This window comes from Oncorhynchus gorbuscha, linkage group LG03, assembly GCF_021184085.1.
Source record: "Oncorhynchus gorbuscha isolate QuinsamMale2020 ecotype Even-year linkage group LG03, OgorEven_v1.0, whole genome shotgun sequence".
NCBI classification, from domain to species: Eukaryota; Metazoa; Chordata; class Actinopteri; order Salmoniformes; family Salmonidae; genus Oncorhynchus; species Oncorhynchus gorbuscha.
Window position 1 is genome coordinate 108,698,849 of NC_060175.1, and position 24,447 is coordinate 108,723,295.

The 24,447-nt window shown below is 47.6% G+C and overlaps 1 protein-coding gene across 2 annotated transcripts in view; it reads left to right on the forward strand.

The window, feature by feature from the left end:
- LOC124032440 (isocitrate dehydrogenase [NAD] subunit gamma, mitochondrial-like) overlaps window positions 1–24,447 on the forward strand; it is a 60,613-nt gene that overhangs the window by 5,478 nt on the left and 30,688 nt on the right. The window contains exons 3-6 of one of the 2 annotated variants that reach the window (XM_046344842.1): window positions 6,817–6,822; window positions 6,953–7,050; window positions 7,233–7,348; window positions 21,185–21,245. In XM_046344842.1, the coding sequence (XP_046200798.1) occupies window positions 6,817–6,822; window positions 6,953–7,050; window positions 7,233–7,348; window positions 21,185–21,245 (281 nt within the window). The remainder of the gene's footprint in view (window positions 1–6,816; window positions 6,823–6,952; window positions 7,051–7,232; window positions 7,349–21,184; window positions 21,246–24,447) is intronic. The other variant, XM_046344843.1, reaches the window with a different exon arrangement.

The window sequence follows — 24,447 nt, forward strand, 5'->3', positions numbered from 1 at the left end:
AGAGTCACCATGTAGTCACCGTGTAGAGTCACCGTGTAGAGTCACCCGTGTAGAGTCACCATGTAGTCACCGTGTAGAGTCACCGTGTAGAGTCACCGTGTAGAGTCACCGTGTAGAGTCACCATGTAGAGTCACCATGTAGTCACCGTGTAGAGTCACCGTGTAGAGTCACCGTGTAGAGTCACCGTGTAGAGTCACCGTGTAGAGTCACCATGTAGAGTCACCGTGTAGAGTCACCGTGTAGAGTCACCGTGTAGAGTCACCAGAGTCACCGTGTAGAGTCACCATGTAGAGTCACCGTGTAGAGTCACCGTGTAGAGTCACCATGTAGAGTCACCATGTAGAGTCAGTCAGTCACCGTGTAGAGTCACCATGTAGTCACCGTGTAGAGTCACCGTGTAGAGTCACCGTGTAGAGTCACCGTGTAGAGTCACCGTGTAGAGTCACCGTGTAGAGTCACCATGTAGTCACCGTGTAGAGTCACCGTGTAGAGTCACCATGTAGAGTCACCGTGTAGAGTCACCATGTAGAGTCACCGTGTAGTCACCGTGTAGAGTCACCATGTAGTCACCATGTAGTCACCGTGTAGAGTCACCGTGTAGAGTCACCGTGTAGAGTCACCGTGTAGAGTCACCGTGTAGAGTCACCGTGTAGAGTCACCGTGTAGAGTCACCATGTAGTCACCGTGTAGAGTCACCATGTAGTCACCGTGTAGAGTCACCGTGTAGAGTCACCATGTAGTCACCGTGTAGAGTCACCATGTAGAGTCACCATGTAGAGTCACCGTGTAGAGTCACCATGTAGTCACCGTAGAGTCACCATGTAGTCACCGTGTAGAGTCACCGTGTAGAGTCACCGTGTAGAGTCACCGTGTAGAGTCACCATGTAGTCACCGTGTAGAGTCACCGTGTAGAGTCACCATGTAGTGTAGAGTCACCGTGTAGAGTCACCGTGTAGAGTCACCGTGAGTCACCATGTAGAGTCACCGTGTAGAGTCACCATGTAGAGTCACTGTGTAGAGTCACCGTGTAGAGTCACGGTGTAGAGTCATGTAGAGTCACCGTGTAGAGTCACCATGTAGAGTCACCATGTAGTCACCATGTAGAGTCACCGTGTAGAGTCACCGTGTAGAGTCACCGTGTAGTCAGTCACCATGTAGAGTCAGAGTCACCATGTAGTGTAGAGTCACCGTGTAGAGTCACCATGTAGAGTCACCGTGTAGAGTGTAGAGTCACCGTGTAGAGTGTAGAGTCACCATGTAGAGTCACCGTGTAGAGTCACCGTGTAGAGTCACCGTGTAGAGTCACCGTGTCACAAAACGGTGAGTCACCGTGTAGAGTCACCGTGTAGAGTCACGTGTAGAGTCACCGTGTAGAGTCACCATGTAGTCACCGTGTAGAGTCACCGTGTAGAGTCACCGTGTAGAGTCACCGTGTAGAGTCACCGTGTAGAGTCACCATGTAGTCACCGTGTAGAGTCACCATGTAGAGTCACCGTGTAGAGTCACGTGTAGAGTCACCATGTAGTCACCGTGTAGAGTCACCGTGTAGAGTCACCATGTAGTCACCGTGTAGAGTCACCGTGTAGAGTAGAGTCACCGTGTAGAGTCACCATGTGTCACCAGAGTCACCGTGTAGTCACCGTGTAGAGTCACCATGTAGAGTCACCATGTAGTGAGAGTGTAGAGTCACCATGTAGTCACCGTGTAGAGTCACCGTGTAGAGTGTAGAGTCACCATGAGTCACCGTGTAGAGTCACCATGTAGTCACCGTGTAGAGTCACCATGTAGAGTCACCATGTAGTCACCGTGTAGAGTCACCGTGTAGAGTCACCGTGTAGAGTCACCGTGTAGAGTCACCATGTAGTCATGTAGAGTCACCGTGTAGAGTCACCAGAGTCACCGTGTAGAGTCACCAGTCACCGTGTAGAGTCACCGTAGAGTCACCGTGTAGAGTCACCGTGTAGAGTCACCATGTAGTCACCGTGTAGAGTCAGTCCGTGTAGAGTCACCGTGTAGAGTAGAGTCACCGTAGAGTAGTAGAGTCACCATGTCAGAGTCACCGTGTAGAGTCACCGTGTAGAGTCACGTGTAGAGTCACCGTGTAGAGTCACCATGTAGTCACCGTGTAGAGTCAGTCACATGTAGAGTCACCGTGTAGAGTCACCGTGTAGAGTCACCGTGTAGAGTCACCGTGTAGAGTGTCAGAGTCACGTGTAGAGTCACCGTGTAGTCACCGTGTAGAGTCACCATGTAGTCACCGTGTAGAGTCACCGTGAGTCATGTAGAGTCACCATGTAGTCACCGTGTAGAGTCACCATGTAGTCACCGTGTAGAGTCACCAGAGTCACCGTGTAGAGTCACCATGTAGAGTAGAGTCACCGTGTAGAGTCACCATGTAGAGTCACCAGAGTCACCGTGTAGAGTCACCGTAGAGTCAGTAGAGTCACCGTGTAGAGTCGTGTAGAGTCACCGTGTAGAGTCACCATGTAGAGTCACCATGAGTCACCGTGTAGAGTCACCGTGTAGAGTCACCGTGTAGAGTCACCATGTAGAGTCACCATGTAGTGTAGAGTCACCGTGTAGAGTCACATGTAGTGTAGAGTCACCGTGTAGAGTCACCATGTAGAGTGTAGAGTCACCATGTAGAGTCACCGTGTAGAGTCACCGTGTAGAGTCACCATGTAGTCAGTCCGTGTAGAGTCACCATGTAGAGTCACCGTGTAGAGTCACCATGTAGAGTCACCATGAGTCACCGTGTAGAGTCACCGTGTAGTCACCGTGTAGAGTCACCATGTAGAGTCACCGTGTAGAGTCACCGTGTAGAGTCACCATGTAGAGTCACCGTGTAGAGTCACCATGTAGTCACCGTGTAGAGTCACCGTGTAGAGTCACCGTGTAGAGTCACCGTGTAGAGTCACCGTGTAGAGTCACCATGTAGTCACCGTGTAGAGTCACCGTGTAGAGTCACCATGTAGAGTCACCGTGTAGAGTCACCATGTAGTCACCGTGTAGAGTCATGTAGTCACCGTGTAGAGTCACCATGTAGAGTCACCGTGTAGAGTCACGTGTAGAGTGTAGAGTCACCATGTAGTCACCGTGTAGAGTCACCATGTAGTCATCGTGTAGAGTCACTGTGTAGAGTCACCATGTAGTCACCGTGTAGAGTCACCATGTAGTCACCGTGTAGAGTCACCATGTAGTCACCGTGTAGAGTCACCGTGTAGAGTCACCATGTAGTCACGTGTAGAGTCATGTAGTCACCGTGTAGTCAGAGTCACCAGTGTAGTCACCGTGTAGAGTGTAGTCACCGTGTAGAGTCACCGTGTAGAGTCACCATGTAGTCACCGTGTAGAGTCACCGTGTAGAGTCACCGTGTAGAGTCACCGTGTAGAGTCACCATGTAGTCACAGTGTAGAGTCACCATGTAGTTCACCGTGTAGAGTCACCGTGTAAGTCAGTCAGCATGTAGTCACCGTGTTGAGTCACCGTGTAGAGTCACCGTGTAGAGTCACCGTGTAGAGTCACCAAAACGGTCACTTTCACCGTGTAGAGTCACCATGTAGAGTCACCGTGTAGAGTCACCATGTAGTCACCGTGTAGAGTCACCGTGTAGAGTCACCGTGTAGAGTGTAGAGTCACAGAGTCACCGTGTGTCACTTTCACCTTGTAGAGTCACCATGTAGTCACCGTGTAGAGTCACCATGTAGAGTCACCGTGTAGAGTCACCATGTAGTCACCGTGTAGAGTCACCATGTAGAGTCACCGTGTAGAGTGTAGAGTCACCGTGTAGAGTCACCATGTAGTCACCGTGTAGAGTCACCGTGTAGAGTCACCATGTAATGACCGTGTAGAGTCACCGTGTAGTGTAGAGTCACCATGTAGTCAGAGTCACATGTAGAGTCACCGTGTAGAGTCACCGTGTAGAGTCACCGTAGAGTCACCAGAGTCACGTGTAGAGTCACCGTAGAGTAGAGTCACCATGTAGAGTCACCATGTAGTCACCGTGTCAGAGTCACCATGTAGTCAGAGTCACCGTGTAGAGTCACCGTGTAGTCACCGTGTCACCGTGTCAGAGTCACCGTCAGTCACCATGTAGTAGAGTCACCGTGTAGAGTCACCATGTAGTCACCGTGTAGAGTCACCGTGTAGAGTCACGTGTAGAGTTGTAGAGTCACCGTGTAGAGTCACCATGTAGAGTCACCGTGAGTCACCATGTAGTCACCGTGTAGAGTCACCGTGTAGAGTCACCGTGTAGAGTCAGAGTCACCGTGTAGAGTCAGTCCGTGTAGTCACCGTGTAGAGTCACCATGTAGAGTCACGTGTAGAGTCACCATGTAGAGTCACCAGTAGAGTCACCGTAGAGTCAGAGTCACCGTGTAGAGTCACCATGTAGAGTAGAGTCACCGTGTAGAGTCACCGTGTAGAGTCACCGTGTAGAGTCACCATGTAGTCACCATGTAGAGTCACCGTGTAGAGTCACCATGTAGAGTCACCGTGTAGAGTCACCATGTAGAGTCACCGTGTAGAGTCACCGTGTAGAGTCACCATGTAGTCACCGTGTAGAGTCACCGTGTAGAGTCACCGTGTAGAGCCACCGTGTAGAGTCACCGTGTAGAGTCACCATGTAGTCACCGTGTAGAGTCACCATGTAGAGTCACCGTGTAGAGTCACCATGTAGAGTCACCGTGTAGAGTCACCGTGTAGAGTCACCATGTAGTCACCGTGTAGAGTCACCATGTAGAGTCACCGTGTAGAGCCACCGTGTAGAGTCACCGTGTAGAGTCACCGTGTAGAGTCACCATGTAGTCACCGTGTAGAGTCACCATGTAGTCACCGTGTAGAGTCACCATGTAGAGTCACCATGTAGTCACCGTGTAGAGTCACCATGTAGTCACCGTGTAGAGTCACCGTGTAGAGTCACCGTGTAGTCACCGTGTAGAGTCACCGTAGAGTCACCGTGTAGAGTCACCGTGTAGAGTCACCATGTAGTCACCGTGTAGAGTCACCGTGTAGAGTCACCGTGTAGAGTCACCGTGTAGTCACCGTGTAGAGTCACCGTGTAGTCACCGTGTAGTCACCGTGTAGTCACCGTGTAGTCACCGTGTAGAGCCACCGTGTAGAGTCACCGTGTAGAGTCACCATGTAGTCACCGTGTAGAGTCACCATGTAGTCACCGTGTAGAGTCACCATGTAGTCACCATGTAGTCACCATGTAGTCACCGTGTAGTCACCGTGTAGTCACCGTGTAGAGTCACCATGTAGAGTCACCGTGTAGAGTCACCGTGTAGAGTCACTGTGTAGAGTCACCATGTAGTCACCGTGTAGAGTCACCGTGTAGAGTCACCGTGTAGAGTCACCGTGTAGAGTCACCGTGTAGTCACCGTGTAGAGTCACCATGTAGTCACCGTGTAGAGTCACCATGTAGTCACCGTGTAGTCACCGTGTAGTCACCGTGTAGAGTCACCATGTAGTCACCGTGTAGAGTCACCGTGGAGAGTCACCGTGTAGAGTCACTGTGTAGAGTCACCGTGTAGTCACCGTGTAGAGTCACCGTGTAGAGTAGTCACCAGTAGTCAGAGTCACCATGTAGTGTAGTCACGTGTAGAGTCGTGTAGAGTCACCATGTAGAGTCACCGTGTAGAGTGTAGAGTCACCGTGTAGAGTCACCGTGTAGAGTCACCGTGTAGAGTCACCGTGTAGAGTCACCGTGTAGTCACCGTGTAGAGTCACCATGTAGTCACCGTGTAGGGTCACCATGTAGAGTCACCGTGTAGAGTCACCGTGTAGAGTCACCATGTAGTCACCGTGTAGAGTCACCATGTAGAGTCACCATGTAGAGTCACCGTGTAGAGTCACCATGTAGTCACCGTGTAGTCACCGTGTAGTCACCGTGTAGTCACCGTAGTCACCGTGTAGAGTCACCGTGTAGAGTCACCGTGTAGAGTCACCGTGTAGAGTCACCGTGTAGAGTCACCGTGTAGTCACCGTGTAGTCACCGTGTAGTCACCGTGTAGTCACCGTGTAGTCCAGACCAGTTGATGGTGGTAAAGCACCTTAACTTTGGTTACCAACCGCCATATCAAGTCCAAAGAAGAAGAAGCCTGAAGGAGGAGAAATTACTAGAAACTAACTCAGTTTACCCTTTTTATCTGTGGATGAATTGTCAGAGTAGAGGACCTTGTGCATTTCAGGTAAAATAACAACCCAATGTTTATATCTCAGGACAAATTAGCTAGCAACAGCAAGCTAGCTAAATAGGACAAATTAGCTAGCAACAGCAAGCTAGCAAGCTAAATTGTCATTAATGTTTAATTATTTTCAACATATCCCCAAGTTTAGAGTTTGTTTTGATATTTCAACCTGCGTGTTCTGATCTTGCCTGGTGTGGGTGGACAACATCAACACGCGGATACGACCCTGCAGGCTGGTTAGCATGTAGGGATAGGAATTGGATGTTAGTGATTGATAAGTAATGTCTGAGATCATGGAGATGATGGTTACTGTTAGAATGAAGACATGCTCTCCAGAGCTCCTGTATACTGCTTCTGGCTGCTCTTACCTTTCCTTTAGTCCAACCCTTTAAATACAGATGTATTGGAATCTCAAGATGCCTTCTGCCTCTCCCACCATGTCAACCCGACTGTTATGGCCCTGTAATACACTGTACCCAAAATAACTAACTACACTATGGGTCCTGTCGTTATGCCCATAGATAGCATGGATGCTAATATATTAGCAAGAACCTGTCTGTCCGTTCTCCCTGACTAACGATCCCTCTTATCTCCTCTATCCTCTCCCTCCATCCTCTACAACAGATCATAGTGAGTACAGGGACACACACACACAAAGTAGTGGTCATAGTTATATTGTTGTAGCTTCTAGTCATTGCTGGTTTAAGAAAAGGCTGGGGTTAGGGTTCTGTATTCCTTGTTGTGGTTCTGTGTGTTCCAGCCACCCCCAGCACGGTACGGGGGTCGTCACACGGTGACTCTCATCCCAGGAGACGGTATCGGACCTGAGCTACTCAGCCATGTTAGAGAACTGTTCAGGTTAGACACACACACACACACACACACACACACACACACACACACACACACACACACACACACACACACACACACACACACACACACACACACACACACACACACACACACACACACACACACACACACACACACACACACACACACACACACTAACTCCTACATTTCTGTATGTACATTAGGTTCTGCTGTGTACCTGTGGATTTTGAGGTGGTGAATGTGGATTCTACTATGACATCAGAGGATGATATCAACGATGCCATTACAGCCATCAGACGCAACGGAGTGGCCCTCAAAGGTCTGGAGGAGGGAGGGGGAGAGAGACAGAGGGGGAGAGAGAGGGAGGGGAGAGAGACGGAGGGGAGAGAGACGGAGGGGGAGAGAGACAGAGGGGGAGAGAGACAGAGGGGGAGAGAGAGGGAGGGGGAGAGAGAGGGAGGGGAGAGAGACGGAGGGGGAGAGAGACGGAGGGGGAGAGAGGGGGAGGGGGAGAGAGGGAGGGGGAGAGAGACAGAGGGGGGAGAGACGGAGGGGGAGAGAGAGGGGAAGGGGAGAGAGAGGGAGGGGGAGAGAGAGGGAGGGGGAGAGAGACGGAGGGGAGAGAGACGGAGGGGGAGAGAGAGGGAGGGGGAGAGAGGGGAGGGGGAGAGAGGGGGAGAGAGAGAGGTGGAAGGGGAGAGAGATGGAAGGGGAGAGAGAGGGAGGGGGAGAGAGGGTGAGAGAGAGAGATGGAAGGGGAGAGAGAGAGATGGAGAGAGCCAGAGAGAGAGGTGGAAGGGGAGAGAGAGAGAGGGAGAGAGCCAGAGAGAGAGGTGGAAGGGGAGAGAGAGAGGGGGAGAGAGCCAGAGAGAGAGGTGGAAGGGGAGAGAGAGGGAGGGGGAGAGAGCCAGAGAGAGAGGTGGAAGGGGAGAGAGAGGGGGGGAGAGAGCCAGAGAGAGAGGTGGAAGGGGAGAGAGAGAGGGGGAGAGAGCCAGAGAGAGAGGTGGAAGGGGAGAGAGAGAGAGCCAGAGAGAGAGGTGGAAGGGGAGAGACAGGGAGGGGGAGAGAGCCAGAGAGAGAGGTGGAAGGGGAGAGAGAGGGAGGGGGAGAGAGCCAGAGAGAGGTGGAAGGGGAGAGAGAGGGAGGGGGAGAGAGCCAGAGAGAGAGGTGGAAGGGGAGAGAGAGGGAGGGGAGAGAGCCAGAGAGATAGGTGGAAGGGGAGAGAGAGAGAGAGGGGGAGAGAGCCAGAGAGAGAGGTGGAAGGGGAGAGAGAGGGAGGGGAGAGAGCCAGAGAGATAGGTGGAAGGGGAGAGAGAGAGAGGGGAGAGAGCCAGAGAGATAGGTGGAAGGGGAGAGAGAGGGAGGGGGAGAGAGCCAGAGAGATAGGTGGAAGGGGAGAGAGAGAGAGGGAGAGAGAGAGAGAGGGGGAGAGAGCCAGAGAGATAGGTGGAAGGGGAGAGAGAGAGAGGGGGAGAGAGCCAGAGAGATAGGTGGAAGGGGAGAGAGAGAGAGGGAGAGAGAGAGAGGGGGGAGAGAGCCAGAGAGATAGGTGGAAGGGGAGAGAGTCTGAGAGAAAGAGAATGCAAAAACCTAAGAAAAAAAATTGAGAAACCAATCAACAAAAAACATAGAGACCCAGAAACACAGAGCCTACGCCTTCACTATGGTGAATCACTAAAACAATACAGAAATACACTATGGAAAAAGAAGGAACAGCACGTCAGAAATCTGCTCAATGTAAATGAAGAATCTATAGAATCTAATGACTTCTGGGACACTAAACAAACAACAACATGAAGAGTTATCTATCCAAAATGGAGATGTATGGATGAAACAATTCTCCCAAAATGTTGGCCCTTTAACAAAGAACAAACAGCAAAAACATATACATCAACAAATAAAAATCTAAGAATCAACTATTAAAGACCAGAACCCACTGGATTCCAGAACCCACTGGATTCCAGATCCCACTGGATTCCAGATCCCACTGGATTCCAGAACCCACTGGATTCCAGATCCCACTGGATTCCAGATCCCACTGGATTCCAGAACCCACTGGATTCCAGAACCCACTGGATTCCAGATCCCACTGGATTCCAGAACCCACTGGATTCCAGAACCCACTGGATTCCAGATCCCACTGGATTCCAGATCCCACTGGATTCCAGATCCCACTGGATTCCAGAACCCACTGGATTCCAGATCCCACTGGATTCCAGATCCCACTGGATTCTCCAATTACATTGAATGATCTACAGGATCATACAAATGCTCCACCCCAAAAAGGCCTGTGGTGTTGATGGTATCCTCAATGAAATGATCAAATATACAGACCACAAATTCAAATTGGCCATATTTAAACTCTATAACATCATCCTAAGCTCTGGCATCTTCCCAAATATTTGATACCAAGGACTGATCACCCCAATCCACAAAATTGGAGACAAATTTGACCCCAATAACTACCGTGGAATATGCGTCAACAGTGACCTTGGGAAAATCCTTTGCATTAATCATTAACGGCAAACTCGTTCATTTCCTCATTACATACATTACATTACATTTAAGTCATTTAGCAGATGCTCTTATCCAGAGCGACTTACAAATTGGTGCATTCACCTTATGACATCCAGTGGAACAGTCACTTTACAATAGTGCATCAAAATCTTAAAGGGGGGGTGAGAGGGAATACTTATCCTATCCTAGGTATTCCTTAAAGAGGTGGGGTTTCAGGTGTCTCCGGAAGGTGGTGATTGACTCCGCTGTCCTGGCGTCGTGAGGGAGTTTGTTCCACCATTGGGGGGCCAGAGCAGCGAACAGTTTTGACTGGGCTGAGCGGGAGCTGTACTTCCTCAGTGGTAGGGAGGCGAGCAGGCCAGAGGTGGATGAACGCAGTGCCCTTGTTTGGGTGTAGGGCCTGATCAGAGCCTGGAGGTACTGAGGTGCCGTTCCCCTCACAGCTCCGTAGGCAAGCACCATGGTCTTGTAGCGGATGCGAGCTTCAACTGGAAGCCAGTGGAGAGAACGGAGGAGCGGGGTGACGTGAGAGAACTTGGGAAGGTTGAACACCAGACGGGCTGCAGCGTTCTGGATGAGTTGAAGGGGTTTAATGGCACAGGCAGGGAGCCCAGCCAACAGCGAGTTGCAGTAATCCAGACGGGAGATGACAAGTGCCTGGATTAGGACCTGCGCCGCTTCCTGTGTGAGGCAGGGTCGTACTCTGCGGATGTTGTAGAGCATGAACCTACAGGAACGGGCCACCGCCTTGATGTTGGTTGAGAACGACAGGGTGTTGTCCAGGATCACGCCAAGGTTCTTAGCGCTCTGGGAGGAGGACACAATGGAGTTGTCAACCGTGATGGCGAGATCATGGAACGGGCAGTCCTTCCCCGGGAGGAAGAGCAGCTCCGTCTTGCCGAGGTTCAGCTTGAGGTGGTGATCCGTCATCCACACTGATATGTCTGCCAGACATGCAGAGATGCGATTCGCCACCTGGTCATCAGAAGGGGGAAAGGAGAAGATTAGTTGTGTGTCGTCTGCATAGCAATGATAGGAGAGACCATGTGAGGTTATGACAGAGCCAAGTGACTTGGTGTATAGCGAGAATAGGAGAGGGCCTAGAACAGAGCCCTGGGGGACACCAGTGGTGAGAGCGCGTGGTGAGGAGACAGATTCTCGCCACGCCACCTGGTAGGAGCGACCTGTCAGGTAGGACGCAATCCAAGCGTGGGCCGCGCCGGAGATGCCCAACTCGGAGAGGGTGGAGAGGAGGATCTGATGGTTCACAGTATCGAAGGCAGCCGATAGATCTAGAAGGATGAGAGCAGAGGAGAGAGAGTTAGCTTTAGCAGTGCGGAGCGCCTCCGTGATACAGAGGAGAGCAGTCTCAGTTGAATGACTAGTCTTGAAACCTGACTGATTTGGATCAAGAAGGTCATTCAGAGAGAGATAGCGGGAGAGCTGGCCAAGGACGGCACGTTCAAGAGTTTTGGAGAGAAAAGAAAGAAGGGATACTGGTCTGTAATCCTCCCTGAAAACAATGTACTGAACTGGCTTTTTACCAAATTGCCATACGACAGACCACGTATTCACCCTCCACACCCTAATTAACAAACAAACCAAAACAGTCTTCTCATGTTTTGTTGATTTCAAAAAAGCTTTTGACTCAATTTGGCATGAGGGTCTGCTATACAAACTGATGGAAAGTGGTGTTGGGGGTAAAACATACGACATTATAACATCCATGTACACAAACAACAAGTGTGCGGTTAAAATTGGGGAAAAACCATTTCTTTCCACAGTGCCATGAGGTGAGGTAGGGATGCAGCTTAAGCCCTCTTGACAAGCAGCAAATTGAGACTGTGTGCTGAATTCTGAAAAAATATCCTGTGTACAACATAAAACACTAAATAATGCACGCAGAGCAGAATTAGGCCGATACTTGCTAATTATCAAAATCCAGAAAAGAGCCGTTAAATTCCACAACCACCTAAAAGGAAGCAATTCCCAAACCTTCCATAACAAAGCCATAACCTATAGAGAGATGCACTTGGTGAAGAGGCACCTAAGCAAGCTGGTCCTGAGACTCTGTTCACAAACACAAACAGACCCCACAGAGCCCGAGGACAGCAACACTATTAGTATCAAGGCTCAGGCAGAGACCCAGATCTAGACACAGGAGGTGGACGAGTCTCAGAGTTTATTATAGTACAAGGCAGAAGATAAGTCATGACAGTCAAAGAGTCGTAATCCAGGAAAACAGGAGACAAAGGACTGTGAGACAGTGGTTCAATTCTGGATACATGGAAAGTGGGACGTATATGGAGAGTGCAGTGCAACAGAAGGTGAATAGGGCTAAGGACCTTAGACATGGGGAAAGGGCCGTTAAAATGGAGGACTCCACTCTGAGGGGCAGATCCCTAGTGGAAACCCTCTGCCCAAGATGGTAGCGGGTAGCAGAGGTCCGGTGGCAGTCCACCTGTCGTCAATACCTGGAGCTGGACTTGAGAAGAGCGATCCGGGTTCTCTTCCAGGTACGGCAACAGCAACAGACGAATATCTGGGCAGATGACTGCACATTAGACTGGGGATGAAAACCAGAGGATAGAGAACTAAGGACCGCGATCGATCGGAGACCATGTCGAACAGATGTGTATGAACCCGGAAGATATGCTGCACCTTGTGCTGGGCCGTCTCCTTAGCTGAGGGCAACTTAGGAAGGGGGATAAAGTGGGTGGTTTTGGAAAACCTATCCACCACCGTAAGGATGGTTGTGTTGCCATCTGACTGAGGGAGACCCGTGACGAAGTCCAAGAATATATGGGAGCAGGAGCAGTGAAGAACAGGGAGTGGTTGAAGGAGGCCAGCCGGAGCTTGCCGCAGAGTCTTGTTCTGCACACACACAGTGCAGGCGGCAACGAACGCGGAGACGTAAGGAACCATGGTGGGCCACAAAAAACATTGTCAGATGAAAGCCAAGGTCCCACAGGAACCAGGATGACAAGTGAGCCTCGAGGAATGTGCCCATTCCAGAACCAGAGCACGGGCAGAGTCCGGGACAAACATCAGATTAGCCGGGGCCCAACCTCAATTCCCCAGATGAAAGCAGCCACAGAAAGTAGGGAGGATGGCCTCGGGGTCCGATGGTGTAGCGGTGGGGCTGTACAGATGTGAAAGTGTGTCAGGCTTCACATTCCTGGACCCAGGGTGGTAGGAGATAGTGAAATGAAAACGAGTGAATAATAGGGCCCATTTCGCCTGCCTGGAGTTTAGGCCTTGGCAGTGCAGAGATATTCCAGGTTTTTATGGTCCACACCAAGAATGGATGTTCCGCCCCTTCTAACCAGTGCCTCCACTCCTCCAACGCCATCTTAACAGCGAGTAATTCTCGATTTCCCACGTAGTCCCTCTCAGTGGAGTTAAGACGATGGGAAAGGAAGGCGCAGAGATGCAGCTTTTGGTCCCCACTCCGATATCCGAGGTGTCCGCCTCCACCACGAACTGACGGCATGGTCCGGATGGATTAAGATAGGGGCTGTAGGGAATCGAACAGAACCTTGGGAGAGGAGTATGGAGAGAAGGGGGAAGCAAGGGTGCTGTAACCACAGATGAAACGATGGTAGAAATGAGCAAACCCCAGGAAACGTTGCTGCTGTACCACCGCTCTCACCTTGTCAGGGTCCATCTGAATGTTCCTGGCAGCAATGATGTATCCTGGGAAGGAGATGGTGTAGCGATGGAAAGCTGGTTTTCCAGGAGATGCAGGAGGGCCTGTCGGACATGGAGGATGTGCTTCTCAGCTGACTGGGAATAAATGAGCGGACAGGAATGGTGGACAGACCTGAGGCTAGCAGGGAGACATCCCGGGGCTGTGCCGACATCAGACAATATGCATGGCAAAATGGACTCCAACCCATGATGGAACCCATAGCCTATTCAATTAGAGGATTGGGCCTCTGGAGCCATGAAAATCCCATAACCATGGGTACAAGAGGAGACTCCAGGAGCAGAAACTATAAAGACTCACTGTGGTTACCTGACAACTCGCAGGTGGAACCATATTGTGAGTGACTCTGCCAATAGGGTGCCAGCGCTCTGACGTCCATCGGGATGGAAAGGGGTTGAGTGGAGATACCCAGCTCAGACACCAGGGTAGTGTCCATTAAGCTCTCGTCGGCCACAGAGTCAAAGAGCACCCGGATGGATTTGGACTGTTTTCCCCAAAACAGGGTAGCATAGAGGGGGTTACGAGTAGTGAGAGATTGAAAATTCCCCGTACGGCTCAAAAGTGTACTCGTACCTACTGATAAGCCTGGTCTTTTAATGGGCAGGTAGGTAAGGAATGTCCCGGAAATCCACAATACAGACAACTCTTGATGTTTAGTCTGCATAAGCGCTCAGCAGGAGACAATCTAGCCCTGCCCAGTTGCATGGTCTCCGGAGGAGATGAATTGACAGCCCTCTGATTTCCGAGAGAGCTCGGGTGACATCGGATTCACTCGGAAATGTAGACTTCCGGGATTCCTCGGAGGCGAGGTGGAAATTGAGGACAAGCGAGGACAACTGGGAACAGATTCCCTCTCCCTCCAATGTACCTTTGCTGCCCATCGATCCGGATGGTCAAGGCTATGAGGGAATCGAGGTCCATGGGAAGCTCCCGGGCTGCAAACTCATATTTAACCATCTCCAATAATCCGTCACGGAATGCGTCGAACAGGGCTTTCCGTGTTCCAGGCACTCTCAGCTGCCAACGTGCGAAAATCAACCATGTATTCTGCCACACTACGGGAGTCTTGACGTAGTTGGAGCAGCTTACGAGCAGCCTCTCTCCCAGACAACGGAGAATCGAACACTTTACGTACCTCCATCACGAACTCCTCCAGATTGAGGCAAGCGGTGGACTGTTGCTCCCACACCGCTGTAGCCAAGGCGACTGCCCTTCCGGACATCAGCGTTATCAAATACGCTATCTTCAAGCGGGTTCCAGAATCTCCAGCGTAGCGCTCCGGAGGAAGCGAGGTTCTCGCGACACTGGGGTAGGCTGGGAAGAAGCGCCGCTGGTAAGGGGTTTCTGGGAGTCTGGGGGATTACTGTTGTGGCTTGCTGCCTAGTTGGGAATCTGCGGAATTGCACCAGCAATGTATCAAACGCATGGTCATGGCATTCTGCCAGGGTGTCCCTCCATAAGGCATTGCAGTAACTCCTCGTGCTTTCCAATGGTGGCTCCTTGACAGCATTGCGGAGCTGGTCCGAGTCTGCTTGGTCAGTCATGGCCAGTTTGTACAATTACGGCTCAGGTTAAGGCAGAAAGGTCAGAACTAGGAAGACAAGGAAAAACTCATACTAGAGCACAGGAAACACGGGAACATGCTGGTAGGACTTGACCGGACAAAACGAACTGGCAACAGAAAGAGAGAAAACTCAGGTATATTGAGGGGAGATATCTGACAGTCAATTGGCTCTACCCTCGAGCCTTATATGGACTTCCTGCCCCAACGAGGCAAGGATGTAGTTCATTAAGCCAGGGCATGCTTGGGGATAAAGGAGGAAGCAGCCTGCACAAAAGGGCAGAGTAGGAGAGAGCCAAGTGCGTAATGAAGAGTGGGAGAAAAGAGAGCAATATATGTGAGATTACCTGTTGTAACCTGGACTGTTGGACTATCTCCCTTGTGTACCGGACCGGATTGGCTGAGGACCTGAGCGTGATGATTAACCCTGGAAAACGGAATGGACAACGAGAATGGCTTGTGGAGTGTGAAGTGATTGGTGAATTCCCCCCTCTTCCCCAGTGTACCAAAACCCCTAATAAACTTCCCATTTGCATGCTAATTGTGCTACCGGTGCATGTTTTGTTATTGCACTTGGTGATGTGACACCCTTGAGCTACAAAGGCCATAAGCAAACAAGAAAATGCTCATCCAGAACTGATGCTCCTAATGGCCGGGGACTTTAATGCCGGGAAACTTAAATCTGTTTTACCTCATTTCTACCAGCATTTTACATGTGCAACCAGAGGAAAAACATCTCTAGACCACCTTTACTCCACACACAGAGATGCATACAATGCTCTCCCCCACCCTCCATTTGGCAAATCTGGCCATAATTATATCCTCCTGATTCCTGCTTTAAAAAAACAGAATTCTTTAACCAGGGACGGGGCCTTCGCCAGGGTTGCAATCTAAGTCCTGCACTCTTCAATATTTACATCATCAAATTGGCCACTATTCCAGAGAAATCCTCAGCCCCTGGTGTTAGTCTCCACAATTCAGAGGTTAAATGCCTACTCTTGGCAGATGACCTGTGTCTGCTGTCACCCACAGTACATGGCCTAGAGCAGTACTGCCAGACCTGGGCCCTGGCAGTAAACCCCAAAAATACAAAAATAATTATGATTTTCCAGAGAAGATCCAGATCTCAGGGAGTAAGACCAAAGATCTCAATTGGTACAAAATATATAGAGTACTGCACACACTACAATTACTAAGGTTTAAATATAGAGTGTACTGCACACACTACAATTACTTATGTTTAAAATAAGCTCAACTGGACACCTTAATCAGGCAGTGAATGAATTGAGTGAGAAAGCACGTAGGTCATTCTACGCCATTAAAAAAAACTCATTCAAATTGACGTACCTATTACAATTTGACTAATCGAATTTGTCAGTAAACCAATTGAACTTTATGGCACCGAGGTGTGAGGTACACTTGCAAAACATTTTACCCAATTTGACCCAAAACAAACAGCCAATTGACACCCTGCATGCAGAGTTCTGTAAGAGGAAAGCTACAAACAATGCATGCAGGGCAGAATTAGGCAAACATCCACTAATAAGAAAAACTTAAAAAATAGCAATTTAGTTTTGGAAACATCTTAAACACAGTGACCGCCTCTCATATCAATACCAATCCCTGCAATGCCAAGAGCTGAGCAAAGAAAAGAGTCCCCTCATCCAGCTGGTCCTGGGGCTGAGTTCACTAACCTGTTCTACTAACACACTGAAGCCTCAGGACCAGAACATCCAATCAATCAGGATAAACCAAATTACAACACAGTCAAAACAAACTACATTGCTTATTGGGAAACAGAAGCACAAAGCAAAATGCAGTGTTATCTGGCCCTAAATCGACAGTACACCATGGCTAAATATTTGACCATGGTTACTGATCAAAACCTTAGAAAAACCTTGGCAAAGTACTGGCTCAGTGAGCACAGCCTTGCCATTGAGAAGGGTAGACACAGGAAAACATGGCTCCCTGTAGAGGAAAGGCTGTGCAACCACTGCAAAAAAATATAAAACAATTAGAGAATGTAATTTCCCCAAATTTAAAACCCTTATTCAAGGTTTCAAAGACCTCTCTGATGAGGATATGCTACCCTGTCCTGTTGGGGGAGGACGCAGAGAGCTGTGGGTTGGCAGCGTACAGCATTGAAGACCTCTCTGATGAGGATATGCTACCCGTCCTGTTGGGGGAGGACGCAGAGAGCTGTGGGTTGGCAGAGCACTACATTGCTGCCTGCCATAAGATGAGGAACAGTGTCTGACAGACCAACCAACCTGCACATGTCTTATATGCCATTGTTATTGTTAAAGGTTAAAGGTTATTTTGACCCTTGATTATTGTTGTTCCGTTGACAATATTGATTATTATTATTATTTTTATTTCGAAAATCTCCAGTGAGCTTTGGCAATATGTACATTGTTACGTCACGCCAATAAAGCAAATTGAATTTAATTTAATTGGCGAGAGAGACAGAAAGAGAGAGACAGAAAGAGAGAGACAGAAAGACAGAGACAGAAAGAGAGACAGAAAGACAGAGACAGAAAGAGACAGACAGAAAGAGAGGGAGAAAGAGAGAGACAGAAAGAGAGAGACAGAAAGAGAAAGACAGAAAGAGAGAGACAGAAAGAGAAAGACAGAAAGAGAGAGACAGAAAGACAGAGACAGAAAGAGAGAGACAGAAAGAGAAAGACAGAAAGAGAGAGACAGAAAGACAGAGACAGAAAGAGAAAGACAGAAAGAGAGAGACAGAAAGAGAAAGACAGAAAGAGAGAGACAGAAAGACAGAGACAGAAAGAGAGAGACAGAAAGAGAAAGACAGAAAGAGAGAGACAGAAAGAGAGAGACAGAAAGACAGAGACAGAAAGACAGAGACAGAAAGAGAGAGACAGAAAGAGAAAGACAGAAAGACAGAGACAGAAAGAGAAAGACAGACAGAGAGAGACAGACAGAGAGAGACAGAAAGAGACAGACAGAGAGAGACAGAAAGAGAGAGACAGAAAGAGAGAGACAGAAAGACAGAGACAGAAAGAGAGACAGAAAGACAGAGACAGAAAGAGACAGACAGAAAGAGAGGGAGAAAGAGAGAGACAGAAAGAGAGAGACAGAAAGAGAAAGACAGAAAGAGAGAGACAGAAAGAGAAAGACAGAAAGAGAGAGACAGAAAGACAGAGACAGAAAGAGAGAGACAGAAAGAGAAAGACAGAAAGAGAGAGACAGAAAGACAGAGACAGAAAGAGAGAGACAGAAAGAGAAAGACAGAAAGAGAGAGACAGAAAGACAGAGACAGAAAGAGAGAGACAGAAAGAGAAAGACAGAAAGAGAGAGACAGAAAGAGAGAGACAGAAAGACAGAGACAGAAAGACAGAGACAGAAAGAGAGAGACAGAAAGAGAGAGACAGAAAGAGAAAGACAGAAAGACAGAGACAGAAAGAGAAAGACAGACAGAGAGAGACAGACAGAGAGAGACAGAAAGAGACAGACAGAGAGAGACAGAAAGAGAGAGACAGAAAGAGAAAGACAGACAGAGAGAGACAGAAAGAGAGAGAAAGACTGAGATGGAAAGACAGAGATCGAGAGACTGAGATGGAAAGACAGAGATGGAGAGACTGAGATGGAAAGACAGAGATAAAAAGACAGAGATAAAAAGACAGAGATGGAGAGACAGAGATAAAAAGACAGAGATGGAAAGACAGAGATGGAGAGACAGAGATAAAAAGACAGAGATAAAAAGACAGAGATAAAAAGACAGAGATAAAAAGACAGAGATGGAGAGACTGAGATGGAGAGACAGAGATAAAAAGACAGAGATGGAGAGACTGAGATGGAGAGACAGAGATAAAAAGACAGAGATAAAAAGACAGAGATAAAAAGACAGAGATAAAAAGACAGAGATAAAAAGACAGAGATGGCGAGACAGAGATGGAGAGACTGAGATGGAGAGACAGAGATAAAAAGACAGAGATAAAAAGACAGAGATAAAAAGACAGAGATAAAAAGACAGAGATAAAAAGACAGAGATAAAAAGACAGAGATAAAAAGACAGAGATGGCGAGACAGAGATGGAGAGACTGAGATGGAAAGACAGAGATGGAGAGACTGAGATGGAGAGACAGAGATGGAAAGACAGAGATGGAGAGACAGAGATGGAGAGACAGAGATGGAAAGACAGAGATGGAGAGACAGAGATGGAGAGACAGAGATGGAAAGACAGAGATAAAAAGACAGAGATGGAAAGACAGAGATAAAAAGACAGAGATGGAAAGACAGAGATAAAAAGACAGAGATAAAAAGACAGAGATAAAAAGACAGAGATGGAAAGACAGAGATAAAAAGACAGAGATGGAAAGACAGAGATAAAAAGACAGAGTTAAAAAGACAGAGATGGCGAGACTGAGATGGAGAGACTGAGATGGAAAGACAGAGATGGAGAGACTGAGATGGAAAGACAGAGATGGAGAGACAGAGATAAAAAGACAGAGATAAAAAGACAGAGATAAAAAGACAGAGATGGAGAGACTGAGATGGAAAGACAGAGATGGAAAGACAGAGATGGAAAGACAGAGATAAAAAGACAGAGATAAAAAGACAGAGATAAAAAGACAGAGATGGAGAGACAGAGATAAAAAGACAGAGATGGAGAGACTGAGATGGAAAGACTGAGATGGAGAGACTGAGATGGAAAGACTGAGATGGAAAGACAGAGATAAAAAGACAGAGATAAAAAGACAGAGATGGAAAGACAGAGATGGAGAGACTGAGATGGAAAGACAGATGGAGAGACTGAGATAAAAAGACAGAGATGGAGAGACTGAGATGGAAAGACTGAGATGGAGAGACTGAGATGGAAAGACTGAGATGGAAAGACAGAGATAAAAAGACAGAGATAAAAAGACAGAGATAAAAAGACAGAGATGGAGAGACTGAGATGGAAAGACAGAGATGGAAAGACAGAGATGGAAAGACAGAGATAAAAAGACAGAGATAAAAAGACAGAGATAAAAAGACAGAGATGGAGAGACAGAGATAAAAAGACAGAGATGGAGAGACTGAGATGGAAAGACTGAGATGGAGAGACTGAGATGGAAAGACTGAGATGGAAAGACAGAGATAAAAAGACAGAGATAAAAAGACAGAGATGGAAAGACAGAGATGGAGAGACTGAGATGGAAAGACAGATGGAGAGACTGAGATAAAAAGACAGAGATGGAAAGACTGAGATGGAGAGACTGAGATGGAAAGACTGAGATGGAAAGACAGAGATAAAAAGACAGAGATAAAAAGACAGAGATGGAAAGACAGAGATGGAGAGACTGAGATGGAAAGACAGATGGAGAGACTGAGATGGAGAGACTGAGATGGAGAGACTGAGATGGAGAGACTGAGATGGAGAGACTGAGATGGAGAGACTGAGATGGAGAGACAGAGATAAAAAGACAGAGATAAAAAGACAGAGATAAAAAGACAGAGATGGAGAGACAGAGATGGAGAGACTGAGATGGAAAGACAGATGGAGAGACTGAGATGGAGAGACTGAGATGGAGAGACTGAGATGGAGAGACTGAGATGGAGAGACAGAGATAAAAAGACAGAGATAAAAAGACAGAGATAAAAAGACAGAGATAAAAAGACAGAGATGGAGAGACAGAGATAAAAAGACAGAGATAAAAAGACAGAGATAAAAAGACAGAGATAAAAAGACAGAGATAAAAAGACAGAGATAAAAAGACAGAGATAAAAAGACAGAGATAAAAAGACAGAGATAAAAAGACAGAGATAAAAAGACAGAGATGGAAAGACAGAGATGGAGAGACAGAGATGGAGAGACAGAGATGGAGAGACAGAGATGGAGAGACTGAGATGGAAAGACAGATGGAGAGACTGAGATGGAAAGACAGAGATAAAAAGACAGAGATAAAAAGACAGAGATAAAAAGACAGAGATGGAGAGACTGAGATGGAAAGACAGATGGAGAGACTGAGATGGAGAGACTGAGATGGAGAGACTGAGATGGAAAGACAGATGGAGAGACTGAGATGGAAAGACAGATGGAGAGACTGAGATGGAAAGACAGATGGAGAGACTGAGATGGAGAGACTGAGATGGAGAGACTGAGATGGAAAGACAGAGATGGAGAGACTGAGATGGAAAGACAGATGGAGAGACTGAGATGGAGAGACTGAGATGGAGAGACTGAGATGGAGAGACTGAGATGGAGAGACAGATAAAAAGACAGAGATGGAGAGACTGAGATGGAAAGACAGATGGAGAGACAGAGATAAAAAGACAGAGATAAAAAGACAGAGATAGAGAGACTGAGATGGAAAGACAGAGAGAGAGAGGTACAATATCTAATCAGTGTGTTTTTTCTCCAGGCAACATTGAGACCAACCACAACCTGCCTCCCTCCTTTATATCCAGAAATAACCTGCTACGGTGAGATCCTCTGACCTCTAACCCCTGACCTAACCCTACCTCTCCATGTGGTAGATTTAAAGCAGGAATCTGTTGATTGTGGGCGACCCTATGCCACACACCCCACTTCTTGTTTTTCTTTTTCACAACTAAACCCAGGAGGTTGAGCCCTGAGCCGCCTTGGTCGGGCCTTCTGGGATAGGTCTAATGACCTTATTAATTTTCTGTTATGCTTTATGATTTGATAATTATTTTCATGCTAATGTATCCATCCTATGAATTGATGGCCCAAAGTCCACCAATATGTCATGCAGATGAGACATTATCTTCTCGACTGATCCACCTCTACGCAGACGACACCATTCTGTATACATCTGGCCCTTCTTTAGACACTGTGTTAACTAACCTCCAGACGACACCATTCTGTATACTTCGGGTCCTTCTTTGGACACTGTGTTAACTAACCTCCAGACGAGCTTCAATACCATACAACTCTTCTTCTGTGGCCTCCAACTGCTTTAAACGCGAGTAAAACTAAGAGCATGATCTTCAAGCGATCTCTGCCCACACCAAACCATCCAGCATCACCACTCTGGACGGTTCTGACTTAGAATATGTGGACAACTACAAATACCTAGGTGTCTGTCCACCAAGGAAGGGTCTCACATCCACCTAGTATCTCTTCCCATGACCAACTCTCCTTCACCTCCTGGGAACGCTGCTTGGTCCTGACAGTCGTATGAATAATTGGACCAAGGCGCAGTGTGAGTAGAGTTCCACATTTTAACGTTAGTGAAACTTCCAAAACAACAAAGATATAACGATCGTGAAATACGTAGCGCTCATAGGCACTCATACAAAACAATATCCCCCCTAGTCACTAACCCTAACCCTAACCCACTCATACAAAACAATATCCCCCTAGTCACTAACCCTAACCCACTCATACAAAACAATATCCCCCTAGTCACTAACCCTAACCCTAACCTACACATACAAAACAATATCCCCCTAGTCACTAACCCTAACCCTAACCCACTCATACAAAACAATATCCCACCCTAGTCACTAACCCTAACCCACTCATACAAAACAATATCCCCCCTAGTCACTAACCCTAACCCACTCATACAAAACAATATCCCCCTTAGTCACTAACCCTAACCCTAACCCACTCATACAAAACAATGTCCCCCCTAGTCACTAACCCTAACCCTAACCCACTCATACAAAACAATATCCCCCCTAGTCACTAACCCTAACCCTAACCCACTCATACAAAACAATATCCCCCTAGTCACTAACCCTAACCCACTCATACAAAACAATATCCCCCTAGTCACTAACCCTAACCCTAACCTACTCATACAAAACAATATCCCCCTAGTCACTAACCCTAACCCTAACCCACTCATACAAAACAATATCCCCCCTAGTCACTAACCCTAACCCACTCATACAAAACAATATCCCCCCTAGTCACTAACCCTAACCCACTCATACAAAACAATATCCCCCTTAGTCACTAACCCTAACCCTAACCCACTCATACAAAACAATGTCCCCCCTAGTCACTAACCCTAACCCTAACCCACTCATACAAAACAATATCCCCCCTAGTCACTAACCCTAACCCTAACCCACTCATACAAAACAATATCCCCTAGTCACTAACCCTAACCCACTCATACAAAACAATATCCCCCTAGTCACTAACCCTAACCCACTCATACAAAACAATATCCCCCCTAGTCACTAACCCTAACCCACTCATACAAAACAATATCCCCCTAGTCACTAACCCTAACCCACTCATACAAAACAATATCCCCCTAGTCACTAACCCTAACCCTAACCCACTCATACAAAACAATGTCCCCCCTAGTCACTAACCCTAACCCTAACCCACTCATACAAAACAATATCCCCCCTAGTCACTAACCCTAACCCACTCATACAAAACAATATAGTCACTAACCCTAACCCACTCATACAAAACAATAAGTCACTAACCCTAACCCACTCATACAAAACAATATCCCCCCTAGTCACTAACCCTAACCCACTCATACAAAACAATATCCCCCTAGTCACTAACCCTAACCCACTCATACAAAACAATATCCCCCCTAGTCACTAACCCTAACCCACTCATACAAAACAATATCCCCCCACTAACCCTAACCCACTCATACAAAACAATATCCCCCTAGTCACTAACCCTAACCCACTCATACAAAACAATATCCCCCTAGTCTAACCCTAACCCTAACCCACTCATACAAAACAATATCTAGTCACTAACCCTAACCCACTCATACAAAACCCTAGTCACTAACCCTAACCCTAACCTACTCATACAAAACAATATCCCCCTAGTCACTAACCCTAACCCTAACCCACTCATACAAAACAATATCCCCCTAGTCACTAACCCTAACCCACTCATACAAAACAATATCCGCCCCTAGTCACGAACCCTAACCCACTCATACAAAACAATATCCCCCTAGTCACTAACCCTAACCCACTCATACAAAACAATATCCCCCCCTAGTCACTAACCCTAACCCACTCATACAAAACAATATCCCCCCTAGTCACTAACCCTAACCCTAACCCACTCATAAAAAACAATATCCCTCCTAGTCACTAACCCTAACCCTAACCCACTCATACAAAACAATATCCCCCCCTCGTCACTAACCCTAACCCTAACCCTAACCCACTCATGCAAAACAATATCACCCCCTAGTCACTAACCCTAACCCTAAACCACTCATACAAAACAATATCCCCTCCTAGTCACTAACCCTAACCCACTCATACAAAACAATATCACCCCCTAGTCACTAACCCTAACCCTAACCCACTCATACAAAACAATATCCCCCCTAGTCACTAACCCTAACCCTAACCCTAACCCACTCATGCAAAACAATATCCCCCCTAGTCACTAACCCTAACCCACTCATACAAAACAATATCCCCTAGTCACTAACCCTAACCCACTCATACAAAACAATATCCCCCTAGTCACTAACCCTAACCCACTCATACAAAACAATATCCCCCTAGTCACTAACCCTAACCCTAACCCACTCATACAAAACAATATCCCCCTAGTCACTAACCCTAACCCTAACCCACTCATACAAAACAATATCCCCCCTCGTCACTAACCCTAACCCTAACCCACTCATACAAAACAATATCCCCCTAG